The sequence below is a fragment of the Microtus ochrogaster genome, chromosome 5 (genome assembly GCF_000317375.1).
Source record: "Microtus ochrogaster isolate Prairie Vole_2 chromosome 5, MicOch1.0, whole genome shotgun sequence".
Taxonomy (NCBI): Eukaryota; Metazoa; Chordata; class Mammalia; order Rodentia; family Cricetidae; genus Microtus; species Microtus ochrogaster.
This window is the reverse complement of record NC_022012.1, coordinates 86,814,628-86,841,925: the sequence shown is the minus strand read 5'-3', so window position 1 is coordinate 86,841,925 and position 27,298 is coordinate 86,814,628. Positions and strand designations below refer to the sequence as shown.

At 48.6% G+C, this 27,298-nt stretch overlaps 1 protein-coding gene across 1 annotated transcript in view; it reads left to right on the top strand.

Annotated features, from left to right (window-relative positions):
* Cmtm8 (CKLF like MARVEL transmembrane domain containing 8) overlaps positions 1 to 23,377 on the top strand; it is a 55,784-nt gene extending 32,407 nt beyond the window's left edge. The window contains exons 2-4 of the mRNA XM_005348050.3: positions 14,507 to 14,680; positions 21,653 to 21,769; positions 23,025 to 23,377. Of these exons, the coding sequence (XP_005348107.1) occupies positions 14,507 to 14,680; positions 21,653 to 21,769; positions 23,025 to 23,108 (375 nt within the window). The 3' untranslated portion in view covers positions 23,109 to 23,377. The remainder of the gene's footprint in view (positions 1 to 14,506; positions 14,681 to 21,652; positions 21,770 to 23,024) is intronic.
* The last annotated feature ends 3,921 nt before the right edge of the window (positions 23,378 to 27,298 follow it).

Below are 27,298 nucleotides of genomic sequence, written 5' to 3'. Positions count from 1 at the left end.
AAAGTGGGTACTGGGAACTGTCTTAGTTATGGCTTCTATTGCTGTGAAGAGACACCATGAGCTTAGCAAGTCTTACAAAGGAAAACATTCTTGCTGGCTTGCTGGTCGTCTCTTCAGCTAGCATTCTTTACAGTTCAGGGTGCAGACTATAAAATGCCGTCCAGTCGGGGTGGGTATTCCTGGACCTCAACAATCAAGACGGTTCCCCACAGACATGCCCACAGGCCAACCTGATCTGAAAATTTCCTCATTAGGACTCTTTTTCCTGAGTTCAGCAGTTAAGAGCACTGGCTGCGCTTCCTGAGGACCCGGGTTCAATTCCCAGCACCCACATGGCAGTTCACACCTGTATGTAACTCCAGCTCCAGCTGTTCTGACACCCTCACATAGATATACATGCAGTCAAAACACCAATGCACATAAAATTAAAAATAATAAATTAATTTTTTTAAAAAATGACTCTCTACGCAGGTAGGTTGCGCCAAGTTGATATTCAAAACCAAGAGGCAGAGGCCACTTTCTTCCCAGGTTATTTCCCTGCCGCTCTAGGGCAGAGCCCCGGTGGCTGTGCAGCTTCCCAGCTGCGGACACTACTTCCTCCCGGGAGCTCCGCCCGACTCTGGAGCATCCTTTCTGTCAGAGTTGGCAAGCCTTCCCTGGCTGGTGCCAGGCTGACCTCTGAACACAACTGGAAAAGTACTCGGGACACACGGACACTGTTTTTATGGTATCATAACGTTAACAAATTGTAGATGGGACAGGGATTGCAGCTGTAGTGACATAGTGACGTGTGCCTGCGGGCCCTGCCATCGGGAAGCTGGGGCAAGAGGATACAGGGTTTCAAGAGCAGCCTGGGCTATAAAGACCCTGTCTGACAGAAAAAGACAAACAACAAAGGGAGTTCAAGGCGACGTAGGAGGTGGTTGAGGAAGTTCCCATAGTTAGAATTACTTTTGCTGTTTGTGGTTGTTTTGAAAGAGGGTCTCGTGTAGCCCAGGCTGCCCTGAAATTTAGGTCCCATCCTCCTGCCTCCACCTCCTGAGCACTGAAATTTCAGGCTTCTACTACCATTCCTTGTGCTGGGGAATTGACCCCAGGGCTTCATGTGTGCCAGCAAGCACTCTGCCAACTGGCCTCCTAACCTGTTTACTTTTTCTTAAATTTATTTAATTTTATATGTATAACTGTTTGGCTTATGTGTGTGCAAGTCTTCTGGAAGAGTAGCCAGTGCTCTTAACCACTAAGCCATCTCTCTAGCTCACCCTCTCAATCTGGCCTTGAATCCATTTTGCAGCCCAGACAGGCTCCAGACTTGTGTTTCTCCTGTTTGCACCTCTGGAGTGACTTGGATTGCAGGCTGGTGCTACCAGACCCAGCTAGGCCTGTTTACTCTCATAGCAATCAAGATTAGGACAAAGAAATGTAACAGCCGGGCTTATCTAGGAATAAGCTGAGGAGCGAACAGAGGTGGCTCAGCTGTTAAATGGGCTGTTGCAGAGTCAGGAAAATGGCTGAGCCTGTGCCTCAGACTATACTACCAGCTGTCAGAAGAGCCAAATCCAAGAGCACGCCTACTAAGTCAGGCCTGCATCAGAGGCTCCTCAGGCCCCCTGCTGACACCAATGGCAGGCCTGCTGACTAGCCCACTGGCCACACAATGGCTTTTGTGGGACTAGGGGTGGAGACCAGTTGGTAGGATACTTGCTTAGCATGCCCAAAGTCCTGGACTCAGTTACCCAGATGTGGTGGGACACCCCTGTAATCCCAGGACTTGGAAGATAGTGGAAGAGACTAAGAACTCAAGGTCATGTTTAGCAAGATAGTAAACAGAAGGCCAGCCTGGAATACGTCATACAAGCGCATGCGTGCATAAACACACACGTCAAATCTCTCACTTTTTAATGTTTTTAATGAATGAGCTCCATTTTAAAAGATTTAACTTACCCTGCTGTAACCTGATAACCTCTGGGGAACTGCAGAAGAAACTGACTAGCCTCTAACCTCGTTCACGCTTTCTGTGAGGCCACGTTGCTTGGTCATCCACTGACCTCACAAATTCCACCGCCTCGGTCTTTCTCAAATGCTCTGTGTCTGACGGTGCCCCAACCTTGGCAGGTGGCAGCTTTCCCAGGAAGGTGGTCAGAGACACGCAAGAATTAGAACTCCAGGGCCACTCACTCTATGTCAAGCACTAGACTACCAGAATGGGAACCGAGAAAACTCAATAGGAAGCTTTCTTTGCAGCCTGAGGCAAGAGGAACCGAGAAAACTCAATAGGAAGCTTTCTCGGCAGCCTGAAGCAAGAGGATCGCTGAGAGTCTGAGGCTATGTAGTCAGACTGTCTAAAATAAATAGATAAGAGCAGTAATACGTGGTGGTGCAGAATCCAAAATAAATCCTTCCTCCCTTTTTAATTTTGTGTGTGTGTGTGTGTGTGTGTGTGTGTGTGTACTCCATGACACATTTGTGGGTGTTAGGACAGCCTCAGGTTGCCAGGCCTATGTTTCAGAAGACTGGTCTTGGGCCCCCAACGTTTTTACACGGGTTCTGGGGATTCGAACTCAGTTCATCAGACTTGCATGATGGGGACTTTAGCAAAGGAACACTCTCCTGAAACTTTAAGTTGCTTCTTGTTAGGTAACTGGTCACAGCAACCAGGAACGTAAAATACCGTCATGATGATCTGCTGGTCATGTCTGTGTAAACTGATCCCAAGGGGAACCTGGATCCAGCCAAGAGGGCTTAGCCGTGCATGGTGGCACTTTGCATTGCTGCTTAGCGTAGCTGGAGACAGGAACCCGGTCACCAACAGGGAACCAGGAGAGGCAGACGCTGGCCTAGCAGGAATGCTGCAGAGCCGTTAGAAGGAGGTGAGGGGAGTTTCGGACATCTTTAGAAAAGGTCTCCACATTGGGCCGGTGAGATGGCTCCATAAGGAAAGCTGCTTGCCACTCAGCCGGACAACCTCCTGCTCTTCGACCCCTTTCCTTGTTCCCCCAGGCCCTCAGTGGAAGTCACCACGCTTTCCCGCTTGAACCTTGAACTTGAAATGTTGCCACTTCCTCCCTTACTTTGCCCTGATCTCTCTAGTGCCAAGTCTGTTTTTTTTTGTTTGTTTGTTTGTTTTTTGTTTGTTTGGGGTTTTTTTGGTGTTTTTGAGACAGAGTTTCTCTGTAGCTTTGGAGCCTGTCCTGGAACTCTCTTTGTAGACCAGGCTGGCCTCGAACTCACAGAGTTCCGCCTGCCTCTGCCTCCCTAGTGCTGGGATTAAAGGCGTGCGCCACCACAGCCTGTCGCCAAGTCTGTTCTTAACTGAAAGTCAAGTGACTTCATCCTGTGAATTTGTAGCTAACGATTTTATCTCTAGCTTCCCAGGTCCATGTTATATTTGAAAGGCTAATGAGGTTTTTTTAAAAAGGCAATGAAACAGATCATTTTGCCAGCTCGTGCTACTGTGAAGGGGCTGTCAGCTGTTGCAACAGCTCTTGGTTGGTTGTCAGCGGATGGCGGGATACTTAGCATAAAAAGCACTGGGGGGTTATAACCAGTAAAAATTAACCTTGAAAACCAAGTCCTTGTGGGGTTCATCGGGAAGTGAGCACCAGAAGTCCCTCTACCCTCTGAGACTGGAGGCCAGCACTGGGGTGGAGACGGGTGGATCCTGGAAGCTTGCTGGTCTGCCAGCCAAGCTCAAAAGGTGGGCTTCAGATTCAGTGAGAGACCCTCTCTTCAAGGAATAAATCGGAGATTGGTCGAGGGAGACACCAGAGTCCTCCTGGCCACTGCACTGTGTGTACACCCAGTGAGTCAAATATTAATGCATGCTATGACACGGCTAAACCTTGGTGACAAAGATCCAAACACAAAAGGTCACACGTTGCATGGTTCTGATTATATGGAATGATGTGATTACATTGTGCTGTTCAGCGGTCACGTGTTGCTCGAGATCCCTGAAAAGCTGGCCCCGCCACCCTGTTGCAGACTCCGGCACCTTTGTCTTAAAAGTGTTCTCTGAGGTCTGGAGGCGACCTTCCCCCAACTCTGCAAGAGGGAAAGAAGAACAGCAAAACAGTCGGAGAGTACAAACATCACGTCCTTGAGAACAGGTGGGAAGGAAGAAAGGAAGGCATTTCCAACAGACTGTTTATCCCGTGATATAAAAGTATCTGGTTCTGTGATATAAAGTAGAAGCTGGGAAGTTCAGCCATGGGAAGCTCAGTGCTCAGCTACAGTGAGAAGCCCAACTGGGAGCTCCAGCTGATGCCTCAACTCTCCCATGAGCCTCTAAATAGATACAGTGAGCACCTAATTTAATGATGGCATCTCTCTACTACTGTCCTCTCTCTCTCTCTCTCTCTCTCTCTCTCTCTCTCTCTCTCTCTCTCTCTGCCGTCTGTCCTCCATCTCTCTCTGCTGCTGGTTGTTCTTTTACTTGAATCTTAACCCAAAGGGACACTGCTCTGCCCAGGCTTCTTCTTTAAAAATAATAATAATCATAATTAATTTACTTTTATTTTATGTGCATTGGTGTTTTGCCTGCATGGTGTGTGTCTGTGTGAGGGTGTCGGGTCTTAGACTTACAGACAGTTGTGAGCTGCCATATGGATGCTGGGAATTGAACCCAGGTCCTCTGGAAGGAAGGTCAGTGCTCTTACAGCTGAGCCATCTCCAGCCCCTGCCCAGGCTTCAAACAGGAACTTCAATTGGTTGTTTAGCCCAGAAACTTTTTTTTGGTTTCTATGTTGGCCAGGCTGGCCTCGAATTCACAAAGATTCGCTTGCCTCTGCCTCCCAAGTGCTGGGATTAAAGGCCTACACCACTATGCCTGGCAGAAAAACCCTTTTAAAAGGAGTTTTTAAAAAAATTTTTGCCTTTATGAGTGTTTTGCCTGCATGTATATCTTGCACCATGTATGCAGTGTCCCCGGAGGCCAGAAGAGAGCATCAGATCCCTCAGAACCAGAAGTACAGATGGTTGTTAGCTACCAGGTAGGCACTGAGACTCAAGCCTAGGTCCTCTGTAACAGCAGCGAGCTTCTCCACAGCCGAGCCATCTCGCTAGCCCCCAGGAGAACTTTTAGGTAGGATTTGATTTATAGATGATGCCTCAAAATTCAGTCATATCTTCATTGGCATGTCCTTTTATTTTTATTCCCGGTGGCCTCACATGAACGTTGTCTCTCCAATCCCCCCATGGCCTGGCTGGGACTATTGCTGACCCTGTGATCTGCTTCCAGTCCCTCATCTGGGGTGACAGCTGTTGTGTGGTGGATAGTGGCTGCCCCGCCCCACCCCTTGTTTGACATGTACTGTAAAGCAACTGTGTACTTGGCCCAGTGCCAAGGGCTCTGCTTCCCTGGCGTTTTCCCACGTGGGTGATGGCTTCACTCTTTACAGACAGTACTGGACTCAGCTAATGACACCCTTTTATTGACATGACATGACTCAACAAGGAGGGTTTAAAAATAACCCCCGAGACGTGGTTATTTCATGCCACTGAAACAGCTGGACTATCATAGTTCCCAGGGAAACGGGAGGTAATGTTCAAACAACCTCAGGACCTGGAAGGGGGTCACTCGCCAGCCTGTGCTGAATAGAGAAAACTATAGGAAGACTAGGAGAGGCAGGGACACACAATCACAGAGAGTGAATGCACGGGCGTGTGTGTGTGTGTGTGTGTGTGTGTGTGTGTGTGTGCGCGCCTGTGTGTGTGTGCATGTGAGTATATGGTGTATATATATGTGTTGGGAATTGATTCCAACTCCTTAGAGCCTTGTGTATGGGAAGGAGGAGAGCCCAGAGGCATGTTCTAGAAGGAATGTTCCCTGTAGCAGGATTGCCAGCTCTCGAATGATGACAGAGACTTCTTGTTCATTATGAAAGTTTGACTTTAGCTTAGGCTTGTCCCCAACTGGTTCTTATAACTTAAATTAACCCATTTCTATTCATCTATGTTCTGCCATAAGGTTTGTTGCCTGTCAATACCACACGTCTGACTTCATCTGAGTCTTGCTGGTCAATCTCCCGCCTCAGATTCTTTCCCAGAGTTCCTTTCTCTTCCCCAGAAGTTCCGCCTATCCTTTCCTGGCTAGCTATTGGCCATGCAGATCTTTATGAACTCAATCAGATGGTACCTCAGGCAGGTGAGGTCAAACAGAAACACATCTTTACACAGTGTGATCAAATACCCCGCAACAGCTTCCTCCCTGGTGGAGAGTCCCCCTCACGTGATGTCCCCAAATCCCATTTGATATGAAGGAAACCTGGCATGCTGCCTGCTGCCTGTTTGGGGAAGTTTTGCTCAAACATAGCTACACCCAATGCTTTGCACGTGGGCTAATTTCAAGTCTCAGTGGCAGAGAAGAGCTCATGCCACTGACTCTCCTGTTTGCTGTGGATCTTGTCTGAGAAAGAACATACTGACTTCAGTGTTGCTGTAGGTTGGCTTGTGTTTCCCTTTCCTGTTTGTCGAAGGCTTGGTCCCACAGTGGTGCTTGTGAGACTCTGTAGAAGTGGGTGGGGCCTGCTGCAACATCCTTAGGCGACTGAAGGTTTAAACTCTTTTTCTTTTCTTTTTTTTTTTACACTTGTTTGTTTATTGGGTGTGTCTGCACGTGTGTGTGTGTGTGTGTGTGTGTGTGTGTGTGTGTGTGTGTGTGTGTGTGGACACATGTGGAGGTCAGGGGACAGGAGTCAGATTCCTCCTTCCACCCTGAGAACTCAGGTCTCTATTCCAGAACCCACAGTGTAGGAGAGAACTGGTTCCCATAAGCTGTAGTCTGATCACAAACACACGTACACATGCGCACACACACACATGCACATGAAATAAATAAGCAGATGTCTTAAAAGTTAAGAAAGGACGGAGATACCAAGGGAGACCAAGGGAAGAAATCTTTTAACTAGTTTCACTTTTGCTAACTCTAGGCCTCAACTCCCCACCTCTCGCCATAAAAATGTTACTGTCCTTGCCACTCAGGGAAGGTATCTCCCCTAGAAAGGGTTTCTGTACCCCATTTTCAGGACAAAAAGGCAGAGGTAGGGTGGCCTTTCTTGTGTCTGCTACTGTTCAAGAGCCCTTTAGACTCAGAATAATCTATGGGCCAGAAAGGCATGTTGGGGGTTGCGGAGCCTGCCTGCTTCTGTGAACTCATTTAGCTCATATTTAGCTCAGTTAGCTGCAGTGTCTTCCCTTAGCCCTTGTGGGGACGCTGATCTGCGACTGTCCAGGTTGGCCATTACAGACCTGTTCAAATGGTGGAACAGGCCAAAGTGTACCTTGGGGATGTCAGAGCTAAAGGAAAGAAATACAAAATTCTAAATGGTGCATGCATTGTTATTGGCTGGCTTTGAAATCCCCTACGATCCTCTGTTCTTCAGACAAAACCCACCTCACTTGTTCCTAGAATAGAGGAGAGGATTTTTAAAAACCACTTAACGGCAGGCAAATGTCCCCGCAGATATCTGTATTAGCAAGGCTGTTTCTGCACCTGCACCTGGTTTCCAGCGCTTTTCATCTGAAATATCACAGACCTCCTAGAGAGCTCATCGCCTCCCTAGTCTGAGGAGGCCAGAAGCTGCCCGCGTTAAAACGGTTTTTTGAAGTTTATTTTTTACATCCCTATGAACTGTCGTCCCCCTATAGTATTTCTGGTTTGACTTTTTTCTTTTCTAGGCAGGGCGCACTATGTACAGGTTTGATTTTCACTATAGAGGTACCTCATCATTTCTCCACGTCACCACTTAACTTCCTCCTCAGCTCATCACCGAATCTGTGAGTCGGGCTGTTCCACTGCCCGTTGTCACACGCTGTGCCCCAGAGATACTCCTTGTCACTGAGGGAGTCCTGAGGAGTCCGTTGGCTGACTGAAATGCCCGGTTGACCGTTTGAGGCCCATTGTCTTTGTTAGAGTTACTCTTGCTGGGACCATGACCAAAAGCAGCTCAGAGGGGGTTTTGCTTCCTTCCTTCCTTCCTTCCTTCCTTCCTTCCTTCCTTCCTTCCTTCCTTCCTTCCTTTATTCCTGTTTTTTGTTTGTTTTGTTTTGGCTTACATATCTTGAATCATGGTCCACTGAGGGACGCCAGGGCAGGAACTCAAACCAGGCAGGAACCTGGAGGCAGGAGCTTATGCGGAGGAGTGCTGCTGACTGGCTTGCTCCTCATGGCTTACTCAGCCTCTTTCTTCTCAGCCGGGGTGTTCTTCTCTGAGATGGCTCCAGTTTGTGTCGAGTTGACATAAAACAAACCGGCTCACCCACCAAGCAGGTGGATGTGGAAGCTCTCCTTGTAGCCAAGGCAGTCAGTGATTTCAGTCAGCACTAGTTACCTAATGAGGCTGTGGCGTGGCCAGCTCAGAATGACTGGCTTGGAGCCCTCCCTCAGGAGTGCAGGCAAGCGCAGCCAGGAGCGGTGTGAAAGCCAGGCTAACAGGGTCCATCCTCTGGCCTCTGAGACCAGGCCCATCCTCTGGCCTCTGAGACCATGCCGTATGGAAACACATCCTTCCGCAGACCACCTCTGATCTCCTAGGTGGATGCTCTTCCCCAGATAAACAATTCCAAGGGGTGGTTTCTGTTGTTCTTATTTTATTGTCTTGTTTTTGTGGAGATTTTTAAAATTTGTTTGTTTGTTTGTTTGTTTGTTTGTTGTTTTGCTTGTTTGTCTTTGAGGCAAGGTCTGACTTTGTAGCCCTCGCTGGCCTGGAATTCATTGCATAGATCAGGCTAGCCTCAAACTCTGAGTTCTATCTGCCATGGTCTCCTGAGACCTCGCCTAAAAGGGCGCACACCACGATGCCCGACTTGCCAAGGAGATTTTGAAGATGTGCCCATATAGCATGCAGCAACCACAATACATTTCAAAAAAACCACCTCGAGCCCATCTCTGTCTGCTCAGTGCATAACCTGAATCTGTCACAGTGGTCCCAACCACTCTCTTCCATGGTTGTCTCAAACTGCCAGCCCAGCTGTTGCCAGCATCCTCGGCGTGGGTGCCTGGAATGCAGACACCCCTCACAGAATCACCCGAGGCTCCCTTATGGGAATATCAGCCTGTCTTGCTGTGAATGCACTGCCTTGACCCTCGCAGGCTGCATGACTACATTAGTTTTCTATTTGCCTTATTTCCCAAGCGATGCTGCACACTGTCAAGGAAAGGAGACTATTGTATTCCGTGTATGCCTTGGCCCGCTGCAAGGCTACCGGTTGTCTTGGTGTCTGCTCACCTTCCTGACCCTCACTCGGCAGCTAGAAGAATGGACCAACAGAGCTCTCCCCAGATGTGCTGAGGGTAGCCGGCACCCAGGAAAGGATGCTGAAGCTCACGTGGAGGGAAGGTCGGGAAATGATTAAACATTCAGGCAGAATTCTGTGTATTCTCTTGTGAATCTCTCCCTTCCCTCTGGTCTTGCCAGTAAGTTTTGATTCGAAGAGGTCCATAAGGAGGGAGAAAGGGTTTCCTTCAAGTGCTAAGGCTCACCTAGAGTTAGAAGCCCCCATGGTTGATGTGCTTTCAAACATATTATATTAGAAGGACAGTATCTATACATTCAGTGCAGTTCAGCCCCTAGCACGGTCTCGATGGCACATCTTGCAAAAATAGACGAAAAAACATGCTGAAATTCCTATGTAGTCAGGAAAGACTCTGTGTGTGGGAGATGTGGACCTGTGGATCCTTCCAGAAGGTTCTGGAGCAGAAAGAATACGCAGACCTGTCCTTAGAGCCCCTCCTACTCTCGTTCTTTCTCTTCCTTTATGAATCTATGATTATTCTGCTCACTTCCTGCCTGGCTTTCCTTGTTCTTGGACATGAGACAGTGAACTCGGAAGTCACTGGCCCTGGGTGACTCTGGAGATCACTGGTGGTCCAGCATTGTGGAAGTCTCTGGCCCCGGGTGACTTTGGAGATCACTGGTGGTCCAGCACTGTGTCTACTCTTGCCCCACCCCTTCCCCAGTTAAGCTCCCCCAGAGTCAAGAAAGAGACCACATAATTGTGAGCGGAGCACCTCATGCATGGCTAATGGAGCAAGGGACTGAGCACAGTGTGTGGGAGCCGGTGTCTCTCCACACAGTGGCGGAGAGGCTAGTTTGCAGTATTTTACTAAGGTTTTTTTTTTCTCCTTAAAATTATGTGTATGTGTCTATGTATGTAGGCATATGTGTATTAGTATGTGTCTATATGTATGAGCATATACATGTGTGTGTATGTGGTGGATATGTGTCTATATGTGTGGGCATACGTATATGTGTATATGTGGGTATATGTATATGCATATGTTTATGTGTGTGGGTATATGTATTGTGTATATGTGTCTGTGTGTAGGCGTATGTGTGTCTGTGGGGGGTATGTGTACACGAATATGTGTGTCTGTGTACTTGAGGTCAGAGGTACCAGATTCCTCTGGAGTTACAGGCTGTTGTGAGCCATTCAACGTGGGTGCTGGGAATTGAACCCAGGTCCTCTCTACAAGAGCAAAACACACTCTTAACCCATAAGCCATCTCTCCAGCCCCAAGCTCTTGAGGGTTTCTCATCCTCCTGCCTCTGCCATCTGTGTGCTATAATTACAGATGTCACCACTACATTGGTTTTGTGTGGCGTGAGGTCTCTGATGAGGGCTTCACACATTGGCTGGGGTTGCACTTGAGTCCTCAGCCCTCCCTGTGGCCTTACATGAGCCTGTAGCTCTCTTTTTTTTTTTAAAAATTTTTTTTAATTTATTTATTTATTGAGGATTTCTGCCTCCTCCCCGCCACCGCCTCCCATTTCCCTCCCCCGATTAAGTCCCTTTTATTCCTTTAACCCTTTCCTCAGCTTCTCCTTTTACACTCTGCTTCACCAGAACAGAAGAAAACACCCGTGTCAACTAGAGCTGAGAGTCGGGTTGACGTCACAACCCTCCATCCAGGTCTTACATTCGGACCACCCGAGAACATCAGGAAACACAGAGCCTTGGCCCAGCGATAGAGCCGTCACCACAGGGGCCTCTGCCCTGGCAGATTCATTGCCTTTGTGGCTTGCCTGATGTTTGTCCTTGGTGACTCACGTGGACAGAGCATTCTTGACTGATTGACAGGATTGTTGTGATGGTTCGTGTCCTTTGGGAGGTCTGAGAGCTTAGAACTGTGTGATTTGCTTCCAATGTCCCCTTGACACAGGGTAGCGTCACCTGTGTCTCCATTGAGAAAATGCCTCCAGAAGATCAGGCTGTAGGCAGGCCTGAAGAGCTTTTTTTTAAATTAATGATTGGTGGGGGGAATGCTCAGCCTACGGTAGGTGATGCTACCCCTAGGCTGGTGGTCCTGGGTTCTATGAGAAAGCAGACTGAGCAAGCCAGTGAGCAGCACCCCTCCCCGGCCTCTGCGTCAGATTTCTGCCCTGTTTGAGCCCCTGTGCTGTCTTCCTCTAGTGATGAGCTACAGTGTGTGCCCAGTCAACCCTTTCCTCCCCAAGCTGCTTTTGGTCATGGTGTTTCACCGCAGTGGTCACCCTAAGACAGCATCTAAGATCGCACTTCAACCCCTGGTGCAGGGAACACTCAGTGGGAAAGGAGGGAGGAAAAGGGAGAGGGGAAGGGTATTCAGGGTTACCGCCCGAGGATGGGGACCGTGACCCCTTGCCCTGCCTCTTCCCAGCACTGCTGAGCCGCACGTCTGTTCTGTTCGAGCTGGCCCTGGAGCTCGCTGTCTGGGACCACACACTTGGAGAGCCTGGCTAATTGCAGCCTGCTAGCCAGGTCCAGCCTGCCTTGTTTGTAAACAAAGTCCCCGTGAAACTGGCCACGCCCTCTCCTCCAGCACATTCTACACTGCTTTGGCCTGGCTAAAGCCACACTACGGTGGCAAAATGAATGGCTGAGGACAGAGACTGTATGGGACTCAAAGCCTGAAACGTTCACCATGCTGCCATGATGAAAAAAGAAGTGTGCCAACTTCGGCCGCGGTGCTTCATTCTCCTGAGCACTGCGGTTCTAATCACGGGCACGGGGCCTCCACTTTCACTGCCAAGGACTCCAAGAGCCCTCACTGCCGACTGCACAAGGCATTTGGTCCTGCTTGCCAGAGGGAATAGATGCGATACCACTAATCTCTGCGAGTTAGGTGGAACTCGGTGTGCTGGTGACATTGTTTTCTGCTGTGTCACTACTCGCCCGAGTCTGGGCAAAGACAAAAGACCACATGCAAATCTGCTGTCGGAGACCACTGATTCCACTGGGGTTACTTTCAGGGGTTCAGATGACTCAAAGGCAACCGTGTCTGTGGGTGACATTTTAACACCCACCCTGTCTGCAGGTTCCCATTGCACTGCCAACCGGAAAGGAATAACAGGGTCCTGTGACCTGGCCTCCGTGTAGGTCAATCTTAAAATGTGAGATTAACCTGAGTCCCAAGCTCCTAACAGCACCCTGGCTGGAAGCTTCATTCTAGTCCGATCACCCTAAGGACTCCACAGCGGTGGTGCTGAGGAAGGGCTGGGGGGTGTGAGGGAGACACACCTTCAGGGCGTCCTTCAGAATAGAAACGAGAGCGTGCGGTTTGAAATCTGCCTCTTCAGGCACCTTGTATACTTTCCACCTAGGTGCTGGGCCCAAGTCCCATACCTCTAGCCCCCCCATTTCCAAGGGCAGGAAAGGAGAGGCCAGCTGCCCTGTCAGGGACCACCCCAAGCCCCGAGGTCTTTGGGTGCATTTTTCCGGTGGGTGTGTTGCAAGATTCTGCAGCAGCTCATGAAGATACCTCAGTCAAATCTCTACATGAACATCACATAGAGGCCAAGGACACGGGGATTAAGTTGGCCTTCCAGGTCTTCGCGTGGAATCATCCTTATCTCCTGCAGGATGTGGGCGATGTCTGGTACTAACAATGAGAGTCAAGCTCCTAGCACTTCTGCTCCCTGCTCCTTCCTCAAGCCACAGTCTGCAGAGAGCCAACGCTGGGCTGGCCTGGCCACTCATCAGCAGTGTTTTGGTGCCCCCTAGTGGATAAATGAAGATGGTCACCATGCCTGCTGGACAGACTTGCGAGGCCATAGACGGGAGAGTGAATCCCTGACTCTGAAGCAAAAATCTCAGCAGATGTAGGACACTCACAGGATGGAGTCAATGTGGTCCCAGGAGGGAGGTGCCCTTTTCTCTTACAGTCCCTAGCACTATGTATTAATAACCTGATTTATTTGAAAAAAAAAATCGTAGGAGACAAAACTCTGTGCATGTGTGTGCATGTGCACATGCACGCTCACATATTTCCTGATGCATAGCATGTGGGGTGTCGAGCAGGGACTGGCAGACTTGTGTGAAGGTGACCATTTTAGGCTTCAGGCAGGAGGCCACAGCCTCCTCCTGTTAGGCATGAAATCACAGGCAATAGAAAAGGGAAAACATGGCTGTGTTCGTTGGCTGCATAGAACAGGTCATGTGAGCTGGGGCCATGGCTCAATGAGTAAAGTACTTGCCACGCAAGCATGAGGATCCGAGAGTTCAATCCCTGGCACCCACCTGAAAAGCCTGGCGCAGTGGTGCAGGCTTCCAGTCCTTGTGCTGAGAGGGCAGAGGTGCCCAGCAGAAGGGACAACCCCAGGTCCCGGCGAGAGACCCTGCCTCAACAAATAGGTGGATGGTGCCTGAGAAGCAACACCTGGGATTGACCTGCCCACCCATCACACACACACACATCATCATCATCATCATCACCACCACCGTCATTGATCCATACAGGCCATGAACTGCGCGTAGCCATGACCAATGTTTGTCAGCTATGTTGAAACAGGCTAATGTGTCTAACACATGACACAGTAAATTCCTCCGGTTCGGTGGCACTGTGCCTCTCTCTCTCTCACATTTGTGACTGAACAAGACCAGCTCCGTGCCTGGCTAAGAGCAGGTGCTCGGGGAGCAACGTGTTGCTAAACCCAGAATGGCTAAACCTCTGTAACATAGCAACTTCATCCCAGAATTTCCCAGGATGCACTGAGTGACAAAAGGCATGCTCTCCAAATTGGCCATTTAGACCATCAGAGCGGACGGGGACTCGCTGCCACCCGTGATTTCTTTCCTAATTTGTCTCTGTCTAAAATGAGCCAGGCTGTGATGTGAGAGGCCAGTAGGCCAAACTGCTTTGTTTAGCACAAAGAAGGACACCACAGAAGAGAGCCTGGCCTGCGTGACACGGCCGTATAGCCAAAGCCTGGTGAACTCCGGGGCTGCCTCCTGGGATGTGGTCTATACGCTGACTGCCGTATGGCTGGGGAATTGTAGTTGTTACTTGTTGCTATGACAGAGAATCTGAGACGTAGTATAAGGGAGGGATTTGCTTTAAAGGGTTTATTTTTAATTATGTAAACGAGGGTGTGCACATGAGTGTGTGCATTTGTGGGTGTATGTTCATGTGTGTGGGTGTATGTTCAACGTGTACGGGTTGTAACGGGCACTGTGACTAACGGCCTTCCCTTCTGTTCCGCTCTTTCTCTTTACTTCCGCCTCTCTCTGCATCACCGCTCCCACTTCGCAGGTCTTCGGACTGCTAGTATGGACACTTATCGCGGGCACTGAGTATTTCCGTGTCCCTGCTTTTGGCTGGGTCATGTTTGTAGCTGTCTTTTACTGGGTCCTCACTGTCTTCTTCCTCATCGTCTACATCACCATGACCTACACCAGGATTCCCCAGGTGCCCTGGACCACAGTGGTAAGTCTCCCTCAGGGACTACACCAACTCGGGGCTATGAGGTGGGACCGTGAGTGTCTTCTTGTGGATTCAAGGTCACCTCTGTGCACACAGGACAAGTCATGCTGGAGAAGCCAGGGGCAGCAAATGATCCCTCGTTTCCTGGTGGCCTGAGCCCAGGAGAACAGTGCATGCATGGCCTCTGACATCCTCAGACAAAAGGAATCAAGGAAACTGGGTTCTATCACTATAAACAGTGTCACCTACAAAACAGGGGTGTCAGGGCACCGCTGTCTCCAGATCTTCCTTCCTTCAAACTCTAATCACAGCTCTCTGTGCATGACTAACAAAAAAGGGAGGGCTGTAAAACATGTGGAGTTTGGGAGGAACTGGAGTGTGGGGAGCCTTGCTTTCTATAACCAATAGCAAGGGAAAAGGGAAAGGCGCACGCGTGCGTACACACACACACACACACACACACACACGCACACACACAAGTAGTAGTGTGGTAGTTGATTCTAGAGTTCAGCACAGGGGTAGAGCACTGGCCTGGCAGGTCCAAGGTCACGTGTTTAAACCCCAGCACCACAGAAACACTAACTAAATTGGTGTCTTTCTATTTGGAAGCAAGAATAGTTAAGGGGTTTGGATTTTTGTCCTGGCTCCAGGCAGCGTGCCGTGCCGTATACAGGATAACAGTGGTGATCACACTTCAGGCCAAAGGGAGTGCCTTGTAGCGTGGGAAGTCTTGACAGGGAATTGGAAGGGGTCATAATCAGTGGGAAGAGTCCTTGCCTGTCGTGTGCAAAGCCCTGGGTTCAATTCTCAGCACCACCTAAATGGGCGTGGTGTGTCACACCTCTAATCTCGGCATCTGGGAGGCGGATGCAGGAGGATCAGAAGTTCATTTTCATTGCATGTGGAATTCGAGGCTCACCTGCCATACATGAGACCCTGTCACAGACAGATAGATGTGGGGGTACATACCTAAATAATCCTAGCAGCTCCAGCACTTGGGAAACGAGGCAAGGAGATCTTAAGTTTGAATCCAAGCTGGCCAAATAGTGAGTTTAAGGTTATCTTGGTAAATGTATAGAAAGACCCTGTTTCATTTAAAATAATAATATATTTCTTTTAAAGTGGTACCACATGCATGCATATATAAAATAGAACTCCAACAATATGTTGGTTTACTTTGTTTCCAAATAATACGCACCCATACACACACACTTCGGACTTGATGACTTGAAAGCCAGCCTCCTTGGGAGTTGTGACCTGAGGTTACACTGGCAGACTTTCACACACCGCTGTCATTGTTCAAAGTAAGCCCGCGCCTCTTCTTTCTGAGCTGCCTTCAGAGTCCAAGTAAACCCAAGCAGACGCAAGGCTCCTTTTGCTTTACAGAACGGATTAACTGTTTTCCCACATCCCAAAGTGAAGATTCTCCACTGGCAATTTCAAGCACTTGTATCTCATTCTGAAAGTGATCCCGTGAAAGGTGCTTATCATCATCCAGGACCAGACAGGTGGCCCTGGGAGTCAGTGTCCCCTTTCCCCATGGACACCGGGCAGGACAAAGTCATTTAGATGTTGGATTCAGAAGTAGCTGGTACTGTGGTGTAACAGTAGCCATGACAACAGAGCGGGAGCACAGTAGAGTGAGGTGGGGCTGGGCGTGGAGCTCAGTGGGTGGAGCGTTTGCCTAGGGTGCATGAAGCCCTGGGTTCAATCCCCAGCACCACATAAACCCCAGTCCTCAGGGGGTGGAGGCTGGAGGCTTCTCAGATGGAAATAATGAGTCGGAGACCAGCCTGGGCTGCAGGAACCTTAATCTCAAGATGACAATTAGTCAATATATAAAAAGGAAAGAAAAGAGATTGTCTCTTCCAGCAGCTGAGGTAGGTTTGTGCTTGCTGGCAATTGCTGGTGTCAATGCTGTAGGAGACAAAGTTGTTTCCCAACTGCTTTCTTAAATATGTGCAGGTTTGGGGAATGCCTGCAGGTGAGCCTGGTCAGCCAGCTCTGTCCCTCTGGCTCAGCACCACGCTGGGGACTGCCTCTTCTCCCTCGCTTACCATTTTCTTTTCTAGTCTAAAGGTTTCTGTCCAGCTAGACATTTCCCAGTCACCTGCCATCAGGGGAGCCTGAATGTAGCTACTGTAACAGAAGAGGACATGTTATGTCCAGCCTCTGGGCCATGCCTTTGAGATGGGCGTGTTCTTGGAGTTGATCTGTGTTTCTGGGCTGGAAGGAGACAGCCAGACTGCTCTGACTGCTCGGCTTGTTCCATGAAAGAACAAACTCTCAAGTTTCTCGTTTTGGGTCACATGTCCCAAAGAGACCTCTCCATCATCTCTTTTTCCCACTGTCTGTAGACCCCGTGTTCCTACTGATACCCGAAGGTCTTGTCTTAGGTGACCTCTAAGCACCTTTTTGTCTTCAAAATTGGAAAGGAGTTAGAGAATCAGTTCACATCTATGATCCCCACGTCCAGGAGGCTGAGGCGGAAGGGTGATGTCCAATTGCAGGCTAGCCTGGGCTACAGAGGGAGACTCCAATACCAAACCCCAAGGCTGACTAGATAACTCGGCACGTGAGGTCCTTGTCCTGAGTGTGATCCCTGGGGCCCACAGGGTAGAATGGGTGAACCAGTTCCCAGACGTCCTCTGACCTTACACACACATGGCCTGATCCGAGCACATGCACAAAATAAATAAGTGTGAATTAAAAAAAAATTAACCCTAGGAAGTACTGTGCATAACTGAGTATAATCAAAACTTAAATCTGGGGGCTGCAGAGATGGCTCAGTGATTAAAAGCGTTTGCTGCTCTTTGCAGAGGACCTAGGTTCAATTTCCAGAACCCACACAGCTCAGAACTGTCTCTAACTCCAGGTCTGGGGGATCTGACACCCTCTTCTGGCCTCCATGGGAACTGTACATACACAATGCACATATATATTTGCAAGCAAACACTCATACACATTAAATAAATAAATTTTTTTTTTTTTTTTAGAAAAGCAAGCTGGGGGTAGCTTTAATTTGAGTACTCTGGAGGCAGAGGCAAGCAGATCTCTGAGTTCAAGACCAGCCTGGACTACACAGAAACCCTAGTGGGGGCATGGGAAAAAGAAAGGAGCTTAAGTCATGGGCTAAGATGATTCAGTTGACAAAGGGCTTGCCATATAAGCCTGAGGATCTGAGTTCAAATCTCCTGAACTTGTGTACAGAGCTGCAGTGGGCGTCGAGATGGCTCAGCAGGTGAAAGGTGTTTGCCACCAAACCTGCCACCTGGGTTTAACCTCTGGTTTGCCCATGGTGGATAAAGAGAACCATCTGAGAGAGAGACTGACTCTATCACTTGGGCTTTGATTAGAGTCCTCCTTGTTGATTTAGTACCTCAGCTATAAGAAACATTTTTGTTTTTTGAGACAGGGTTTCTTTATGTATTTTTTAAAATATATGCTTATTTTATTTCTTTTGTGTATGTGCAGGAGCTCAGGGAGACCAGGGGAGGCATCGAGTCCCCTGGGACTGGAGTTATAGGTGGTTGTGAGCTGTCAGGTGGATGCTGGGAACCAAACCCTAGTTCTCCCTGCGTGCTCTTAACCGCTGAGCCGTCTCCAGCCCCTGACATGGGACTTCTCAAACACTCCATCTGGTAGTGTGGGTCCACAGGTCGCGTGACCTGCCTGGCTGGACCTCGAATTCTCCCCCAGCATGGGAAGGCGGCTCAGTCACTTCTTACAAGCCCTTGTCTGAAGCTGGTGTCTAGTTCTGGCCTGTAGGAGCCTGCCCGGACACTGATCGCTCTTTCTCTCTCCTGTGATGGGATAGTTTAGCATCTTAAACTGAGGATCCCAGGTACACGGGCTGGAGGCTAAACAAAGAGCGCCAGGCCAGCCAAGCTTTTATCTGTGTGCGCCTTTATCCCAGAGAAGACAGGCTGCTTTCAGAGCAAAGCAGGATGGAATTTCAGGAGGGAACCCGGCCTCCCTCCTCTCCCCTCCACAAAGAGCAGCTGACCACCTTTGTAAAGTTCCACGCTCTCTGGAGCTCACGCCCACGGCACAGGGATGTTTGAGACCAGCAGGAACTTGGAGGGCCTAATACGTCTGAGCTACACCTGGCCCGGCAGATGAGCAGGGAAGCCTGATGCTTTGAGCCCCCTCACCCCCCATTCTCCTCTGGAGCCATCTGAGGAGCTAGTTTCTTTGTTTTGTTGGTTGGTTTTGGTTTTGACACCAGGAAAGTCTCTGTCGCCGAGAATGACCTTGACCCTCCATCTCCCTGCCCTCAGCTCCAGAGTGCACCGTGACACCCAGGTTACCCAGGACTAGGGATGGAGGCCATGGCTGCACATATTCTACCAACTGAGCTACATCCTGGTTGGGACACCATCTCTTTACTTAACATTACTCTGTCCAAACTGGATGCAGTTTAGTTACCATTGCAGAGATTTGATTTTTTAAAAAAAATTTTGGGTTTTTTTTTTTTTTTTTTTTTTTTAGACAGGGTTTCTCTGTGTAGCCCCGGTGTCCTGGAACTCACTCTGTAGACCAGGCTGACCTCAAACTCACAGAGATCCACTTACCTCTGCCTGGGATTAAAGGCGTTCACCAACACACCGGGCCTCAAGGTGGGAGGGAAGTCTGTCATTTGACAAGTGCTGAATGTGTGTCCCTGGACACAACCAACCGTCACCATCCAGGGAAACAGGACTTGCTCCCTCTAATCTTTCTCTCTAGGCTTAAATGGCTAAAGGCAATTTATTAAGCAGCATATATACTAATTTTTTTTTCTGAACGAATAAGATAGTGTTGATTTTTGCTTGTAGCTTTTAAAATTGACCTATTTTTGTCCATGTGAACGATCAGTAGCTCACGTGAGGACCATGTCACCTCCGCAAATGCCATATACCTACTTCTTCCGAGTGTTCAAGTTCCCAGACTTGTTCAGGGCAAAAAGTGGGTGTCGGCTCTTGACTACCCTCCTAGCAGCACTGGCCTTGTTGGAAAGAACCCCGGAGTGAGGCTGCACAGCAAGAGGAGATTTTACTCCCAGATGAAGTGTCTACCTGGCCTTGGGTGTGCATGACATTGGACACTCGTCATCTTTGTCCCTGATCCTCTAGCTCACTTTCCTTAAAGGGCTGACTCAGACTGACTCGTTGAAGCCTGCCCGTTATCCAATAAATCACAAGAAAATTCCTGTGGTTATTCATAAACTTGTATCTGCAAACACGATGGGCAAAGAAGGTACTGAGGAAGTCGGTAGAGACTTTGTTTGGATAGAGGGCATACCAGCGTTCTTGTATACCTGGAAGGCTTTGTCAATGGCGTTGACACACAGACCGCTGTTCTCAGGTGAAAGCCCAGGTTAGACACTGTGGATGTCGTACGGACTGAGCTGGAGTGCAGGGTGTCTCTCTCTCTGGTGCCCAGTATCCTGTCCTGGGTACCGCAGAACAGCTCCAGCATGCTCCCCAGTTTTTCTTTGTGAATTCTTTTGAACTCTCTCATAGCTGATGTGACTGAGATTATCCCATCGCAGGTGACTCTCAGGCAGCCAGGACTCTGGTTCTATCTCTAACGAAGCTATAGTCTCCATGGGCCAGCATGCACATCACCCTGGACCAGGGCCAGCATGCACAGAAGGCTGAGATGGAAACAGGGGTTGCAGCTCACCTCAGGGTGCTGGCATCTGTGTCTGGAAAATTCTGTGTACCTTTTCTTCCAGCCTTTAATCTCAGTACTCGGGAGGCAGAGGCCGGCTGATCTCTGTGAGTTCAAGACCAGCCTGGTCTACAAGAGCTAGTTCCAGGACAGGGTCCAAAGCTATAGAAAAACCCTCTTGAAAAGCCAAAAAAAAAAAAATTACATTTACAATTTTGCCCACTTGACTTTTCAAATCTCCATTATTAAAGAGGAAAGAAAAAATGGGGAGGTTTGAGAGATGGCTCAGCATTTAAGAGCACTGGATGCTCTTCCAGAGGACCCAGGTTCAATTCCTAGCACCCACACGGCAGCGCACAACTGTCTGTAACTCCAGTTCCAGGGGATCCAACATCCTCACACAGGCATACATGCAGGCAAAACACCAGTGTACATAAAATAAAAATAAATTATTTTAAAAAAATAAAGAGAGGGCTGGAGAGATGGCTCAGTAGTTAAGAGCATTGCCTGCTCTTCCAAAGGTCCTGAGTTCAATTCCCGGCAACCACATGGTGACTTACAACCACCTGTAATGAGGTCTAGTGCCCTCTTCTGGCCTGCAGGCATACAAGCAAAACAGAATATTGTATACATAATAAATAAATAAATAAATAAATAAATAAATAAATAAATAAATAAATAAATAAATAAATAGTTTAAAAAAAAATAAAGAGAACCAACTGAGGTCTCTTCCAGAAAAAGAAAAATAGGGAAGCCAAAGTGACCACAGCTCCCAGTGGGCTCTGATGTTAATTGCTCTCCTCCCCCACTCCCTCTCTCATTTTAAAAAGTATCTGTGAGCTGCTGTGTGTGTGTGTTGGTGGTGCATACCTGGCATCACAGCACTCAGGAGAAAAGGATAGAAAGATCAGAAGTTCAAGGCCAGCCACGCTACATGCCTATCCCCCAAACATGCATAAAACATACATACATACATACAACTGCTTGGGCTAACTTCCCTCCCAGGCCTAGGAGCACGGGAGAAAGTCTCTGCCCAAGGACATGTGCTCCGCTCCACGACCACAGCTGAGGTGAGGGCTGGGGTGGGGCAGTTGGCATTGCATGGCCCCTCCGGCTGCTCACCTCCCTCCACCAGGTTCTCCACGCTGAGGTTCTCAGGAGTGGGGAACCAGGAACCAAAGAGTGCTGGTTAAAGGAACAGTCTGAAGTCTGGGGAGCCTTTGGGGACATGTGGCACCCTGGACTGGAGCAGCAGTGACATGCTCTCCTCAGCTGCCTCCTTTTGGCCTTCCCTAGCTAACAGTCTGCCCCTCTTCGCAGGGCCTGTGCTTTAACGGCAGTGCCTTCCTCTTGTACCTCTCGGCCGCCATAGTGGACGCGTCTTCCGTCTCCCCAGAGAAGGAGGGTCACAACTTCAACAGCTGGGCAGCCTCCTCGGTGAGTCCTCCCGAAAACTCTCCCCCAGGCCTGTTTGGGAAGAGGGAGGGGGTCAAAGTCAGCTGCAGAGAAAAAGGGCCACACGCAATAGTGACAGAACACAGCAGTTGACTGGTTGATAGCCAACAAGACGGGGCTTGGGTTAACACACAGCAAGAAGGAGCCAGAGTGTGGCGTAGCTGCCCTTCTAAGAAGACTCCGAGTGTCCCCTGGAGAAGGCAGGACCAAGGGCCAGCTCAGAAGAGTGATGGCTGAAGACACAGCATCCAGTTGGGAGCTTTGCAGGACAGGGTGCATCTTGAAGCAACAGTGACAGCCTCCTTTTCAGCAGCTGCCACAAGCTCACCCTCCCCAAGCTGTCCCCTTGAAATTTTGAAATGTGTGCCCTGGCAGCGCAGACGTGTGCATGGGCAGCCCGTATGTGGCGGTTCTGTTGAACTCGTCCATATTGGGCTTCATGATCTAAGTTGATGAGGACGACTGACCAGGTCTCTCCCTCAAGAGGGCACCAGATCTCATTACAGATGGTTGTGAGCCACCATGTGGTTGCTGGGAATTGAACTCAGGACATTTGGAAGAGCAGGCAGTGCTCTTAACCACTGAGCCATCTCTCCAGCCCCAAGCGGTCCCCTTGGTCCCTCCTAACTCTAAACAGAGATTAGCAAATTGAGACTTGAGATTTATAGACACTCTGGCTGGATGTATATTGTGGGGGCTGCCTCACCTCACTTCTTCGAGGAGATGGCAGACGCTTCAGGCTGAGCCCTGTCTAAGGGTACCTGTCTAGATTAGACATACATAGCTCCCTCATCACCCCTAAAGAAAAGGGTTATTGATGCAATAAAGTAGATTTAGAGAAGGAAGTCTAGGGTCTGGGGCAGTTTGAGCACCTGACACAGTGCAGGGGAAGCCATCACTCTCTAATCCGGAAGTGTCTGCCATGCTTCATTCACTTCCTGTCCGCTAGGCTTCACTCACTTCCTGTCCACCATGCTTCACTTCGCATCCACCATGCTTTGTTCACTTCCTGTCTGCCATGCTTTGTTCACTTCCTGTCCGCCATGCTTTGTTCACTTCCTGTCCGCCATGCTTCGCTCACTTCCTGTCCGCCATGCTTTGTTCACTTCCTGTCCGCCATGCTTCGCTCACTTCCTGTCCGCCATGCTTCGCTCACTTCCTGTCCGCCATGCTTTGTTCACTTCCTGTCCCCCACACTTCATTCACTTCCCTGTCTTCCATGCTTCCGTCTCCACAGTTCTTTGCCTTCCTGGTCACCCTCTGCTACGCTGGAAACACATACTTCAGTTTCATAGCCTGGAGATCCAGGACCGCACAGTGACTTCCTCTTCGGAAAATGGAGAAGAAAACGCACCAGGATGCATCTGGCTGTGAAAGCAGTCGTAGCTATAATGTATATTGCCCCCAGAACTGTATTTAACTAATGTTTTTATATTTTAGTTAAATTACCTCCTAGTGGCTTGTTACATTTAAGCTCGATACTTACTTGCAGAGTGTTGTGACTTCTGATGAACTCTGAGGTCTCTTGACTTCCTCATAGTCTTTATTTTCTTACATAATATATAAATAAATGACTAAATGTTAAGAAGGTGTCAAGTTTGTAAAACTCACTTTTAATTATATCTTTGTTTAGTGTGTGTGTTTGTGTATGGGTGTTGTTGTACAAGTGTGTCACATGTTCAGGTCCCAGGATAAAATTTAGGGCTTTGAGCCTGGCAAGAGGAGCCTTTCTTTGCCCCACTGATCCATCTCACTGACAAATTTTTCTTTTTAAAGATTTATTTTTGTTTATTTGGTTTTCTGAGATAGGGTTTTGGAGCCTGGAACAGGCTGGCCTCAAATTCAGAGATTCACCTGCCTCTGCCTCCCAGGTACTGGGTTTAAAGGCGTGCCACTAACACCTGGCTTATTTTTATTTTTAATTATGTGTGTGTATTTTTTTTTTGTTTTGTTTTTGTTTTTTCGAGACAGGGTTTCTCTGTGGCTTTGGAGCCTTTCCTGGAACTAGCTCTGTAGACCAGGCTGGTCTCGAACTCACAGAGATCCGCCTGCCTCTGCCTCCGAGTGCTGGGATTAAAGGCGTGCACCACCATCGCCCGGCTATGTGTGTGTGTGTTTGTGTCTGTATAGTATAAGGACATCAAACCCCCTATAGCTGGTGTTTAGGCAGTTGTGAATTTGGATCCCTTGCGAGAGCGATGTGTGGCTCTTACCTGCTGTGATATATCTCCAAAGCCAGTGTTGAAGATAATAGATTAAATTGTGCAACTCCCCAGCTGATGTTGAATATGACTGATAGGGACACACCCAGAGCCTCCGAGCTGAGAAAGCTCTTCTGCTCACAGGGCTGCTCAGCCAGCCATATTTGTCAGAAAATGGTCTCCAGGATGGGGTGGCAAGACAGACCCATCTCTTCAGACCTGGGAACCACTGTGCCCATGACTCTCACATGCTAGCCACATGCTAGAGCAATCAAATGAGACAAGGCCTCAAGTTTATTAACGAGCTCTTGGCAAAAAGAGGTGCCGCCAGGACAGGCTTGTTTATTGTAGAACACATTAAAATAACTACGTAGCCATTGAAAGGATCAATGGGTACACACACCTTTAACTCATGTTGAGGGCTGGGAGATTGCTCAGTTGCCATGCAAGCAGGGGACCTGGCTTTGGTCTCCAGAACCCACATAAATGAATAAATGCTGAGGCTGTGACTTGACTGGCAGAGAACTTTAGAAGCCCCAAGTTCAACCCCTGGCATAGTAGTCCACACATGTAACCCCAACACTCAAGAGGTAGAGAAGCTGGGGGAAGTTCAAGGTCTGCCTGAGGTTACATCCGACCCTGCCCCCCCCCACACACACACTCCAAAAAACCAAATCAAGCCTGGCAGTGCATCTTTGTGGTTGTGGGCCCGGCCTTTGATGACTGAGCCGTCTCTATCCCTGGTCGTGCATTTACAATCCCAGCACTCGTGAAGTGAAGCCAGGTGCACCCCGCAGTTTTCTAATCAGCCGGAGAAACCCACTTGTGGAGTCCCGAGCCAGCCAGTGAGAGACCCTGTCTTGAAAAGGGGGGACAGTACCCGAGGAACCATATCTAAGGTTGTTCTCTGGCATGGGTGCACACACACACATCTTGCGGACCCCAAAGATGTCTGTGCCAAATTTGAGTAGAACTCCAGTACCCCAGATCTTTATCTCAACCCTGTGAGGACAGCTGTTATCGTAGTGGGAACACTCAGATGAGCCCGGCACTCACACCGAGAGGAAGTGTTTTTGGTTGGCACAGTTCCTGCTGCCACAGCAAGTGTCTTGGGGTGACTTTTCAACTTGAGTTTTTTTAAAAAAAACAAGAAAAACCACAGAAACGTTAGTGAGGTTAATGTCGTATGCAGGATTGAAGCAAATGTTCTTTCAATATGATGTCCCACTGGCTTCTAGGACTTTTTGTGGTCCCTGTTCAGTGGTGTTTCTTCCACCTGTACGTTTGCGTTTGTCCTGTTTATTTGGTTCTCCATGGCATCCCTGGGACAGCCTACGACTTGGTGACTTTGTACACAATAAAGCTGCCAGCAGTTCTCATGTTCCTTGCAATACACTGGAGAGACTTTGCTTGCTATGCTGGTTGAAAGTGTGAACACACTCGCTGCCCACATGGTGGCCTATGAGACAATGGTTCTCAACCTGTGTGTGGGTCACGATCCCTTTGTGAGCCAATGACCCTTTCAAAGGGGTTGCCTAGGACCATCAGAAAACACAGATATTTACATTACAGTTCATAAGAAGAGCAACATTACAGCAGTCACGAAAATTATCTTTCCTGTTCTAGGTCAGCCTGGTCTGCATAAGAGTTCCTAGCCAGTCACGCAGGAACTACAAAGCAAGACTGTATCAAGAAGAAAAAAGTAATGTTTGGGTAATATCATTGTATTTTATCCCCCAAGTCATCAAAAACAAAAATGACCCAGCACTCGGGAGGCAGAGGCAGGCGGATCTCTGTGAGTTCGAGACCAGCCTGGTCTACAAAGCTAGTTCCAGGACAGGCTCCAAAGCCACAGAGAAACCCTGTCTCGAAAAACCAAAAAAAAAAAAAAAAGAATAATGGAGAATGATTAATAAAAGCTCAGATTTAAAAAAATGGGGTTCAACCTGAAGGTCAGAAAAGCAAAACAGCCAGCCACTGGCTCTTAGCTCTTCTTCAGTCTGAAATGGCGACCCTGCCTCCAGGAATCTCAGAATGAGACTGTGTGTGAGAGCTGTCTTTTCTAGTCTTACAGTCCTTTCTAGGCATGGGATTAAAGGCGTGCACTACTACCGCCTGGCTTCCGTGGCAAGCTAGTGTGGCTCCTGGGATTAAATGTGTGTGTTAGCCACTGCCTGGTCTGTACGGCTGACCAGTGGGACTGTTTTCCCTTTCTGATCTTCAGGCAAGCTTTATTTATTAAAATACACACAAAATGCCACTACAATGAACTAATTAAAACAGTCTTATGTGTTATTTCTCTGTCCTCTCTCTCACCAAAGCAAGGACACCTGTGTACCCAGTGGATTTTATCAAGTCCTTTATACTGCAGTCAAGGCTCCTTAAAAGGGCAACGAAGTAGAGGCCTAAATTAGGCATGCTTCTGGGAAGCTTCCAAGGGAGGCCCTTCCAAGTGCGAGGGAGTAGTCCCCTGGGATGAGCATGGCTCTTTGTAGGCTGGAAATCTCAAAGATCTTGAACAAAGTCTTACCTTCTGCCTTTCTCTGTGGTTTCTCGGAAGCAGGCCCATAAGCTCACATGAAAACTCATCAAAACAATAAACATAGGTTCAACCGAAAGAAAATTTTGTTTCTTCAAAAAAAAAAAGTCATGAGAACTTTTTGGTGAATCTGGATTTTCGGATGACAAAATGATTCCAGGCAGCTGATGTCAACAAGCATTCCTGGAAAGAAGCTGTGTCGGCCGTAACCGATTGGCCTATAGATCTACAGTGATGTGGAGAGGTTGGAATGTCCTCAGATAACCTTATCTCTGGCTAACCACCCCTTCCCGCCCCTCTTGAACCTCTGTGTTTGGTTAGCAACTAACAGCCTGTGACGAGCAGACTGAAAACCCTGGCATCTGTCACTTAGCAGAACACAGGCTTCCTCACTCCCAAAGCTAAGAGTGTCAGCATACAGAATGGAGGCCCATAGACACGCCTCCCATCTTGCTGTAACCACCTCTCTCTGATGCACCCCAGTGTATTTTAAATGCACTCTTTGTTCTGTCAAGCTATAGAAGTGTTCCACAAGGGAACAATGGAGTTTTGGGTTCACCGAAATCTGTGTTCCAGGGCCATGGTGACTCAAATTTGGCTCCAGAATTACCCATCTCCTACTCTTTTTAAGGTGATAGTGCCATGGCGGGGGGGGGGGGGGGAAGCGGGGGATGTTTTTGTTTTGTCTTCTTTTTCTGCCAATAGTTGAAGCATTTAAACTGGATTTGATTTTGATTGTTTGCTTTTTGTTTTTCTGAGACAGGGTTTCTC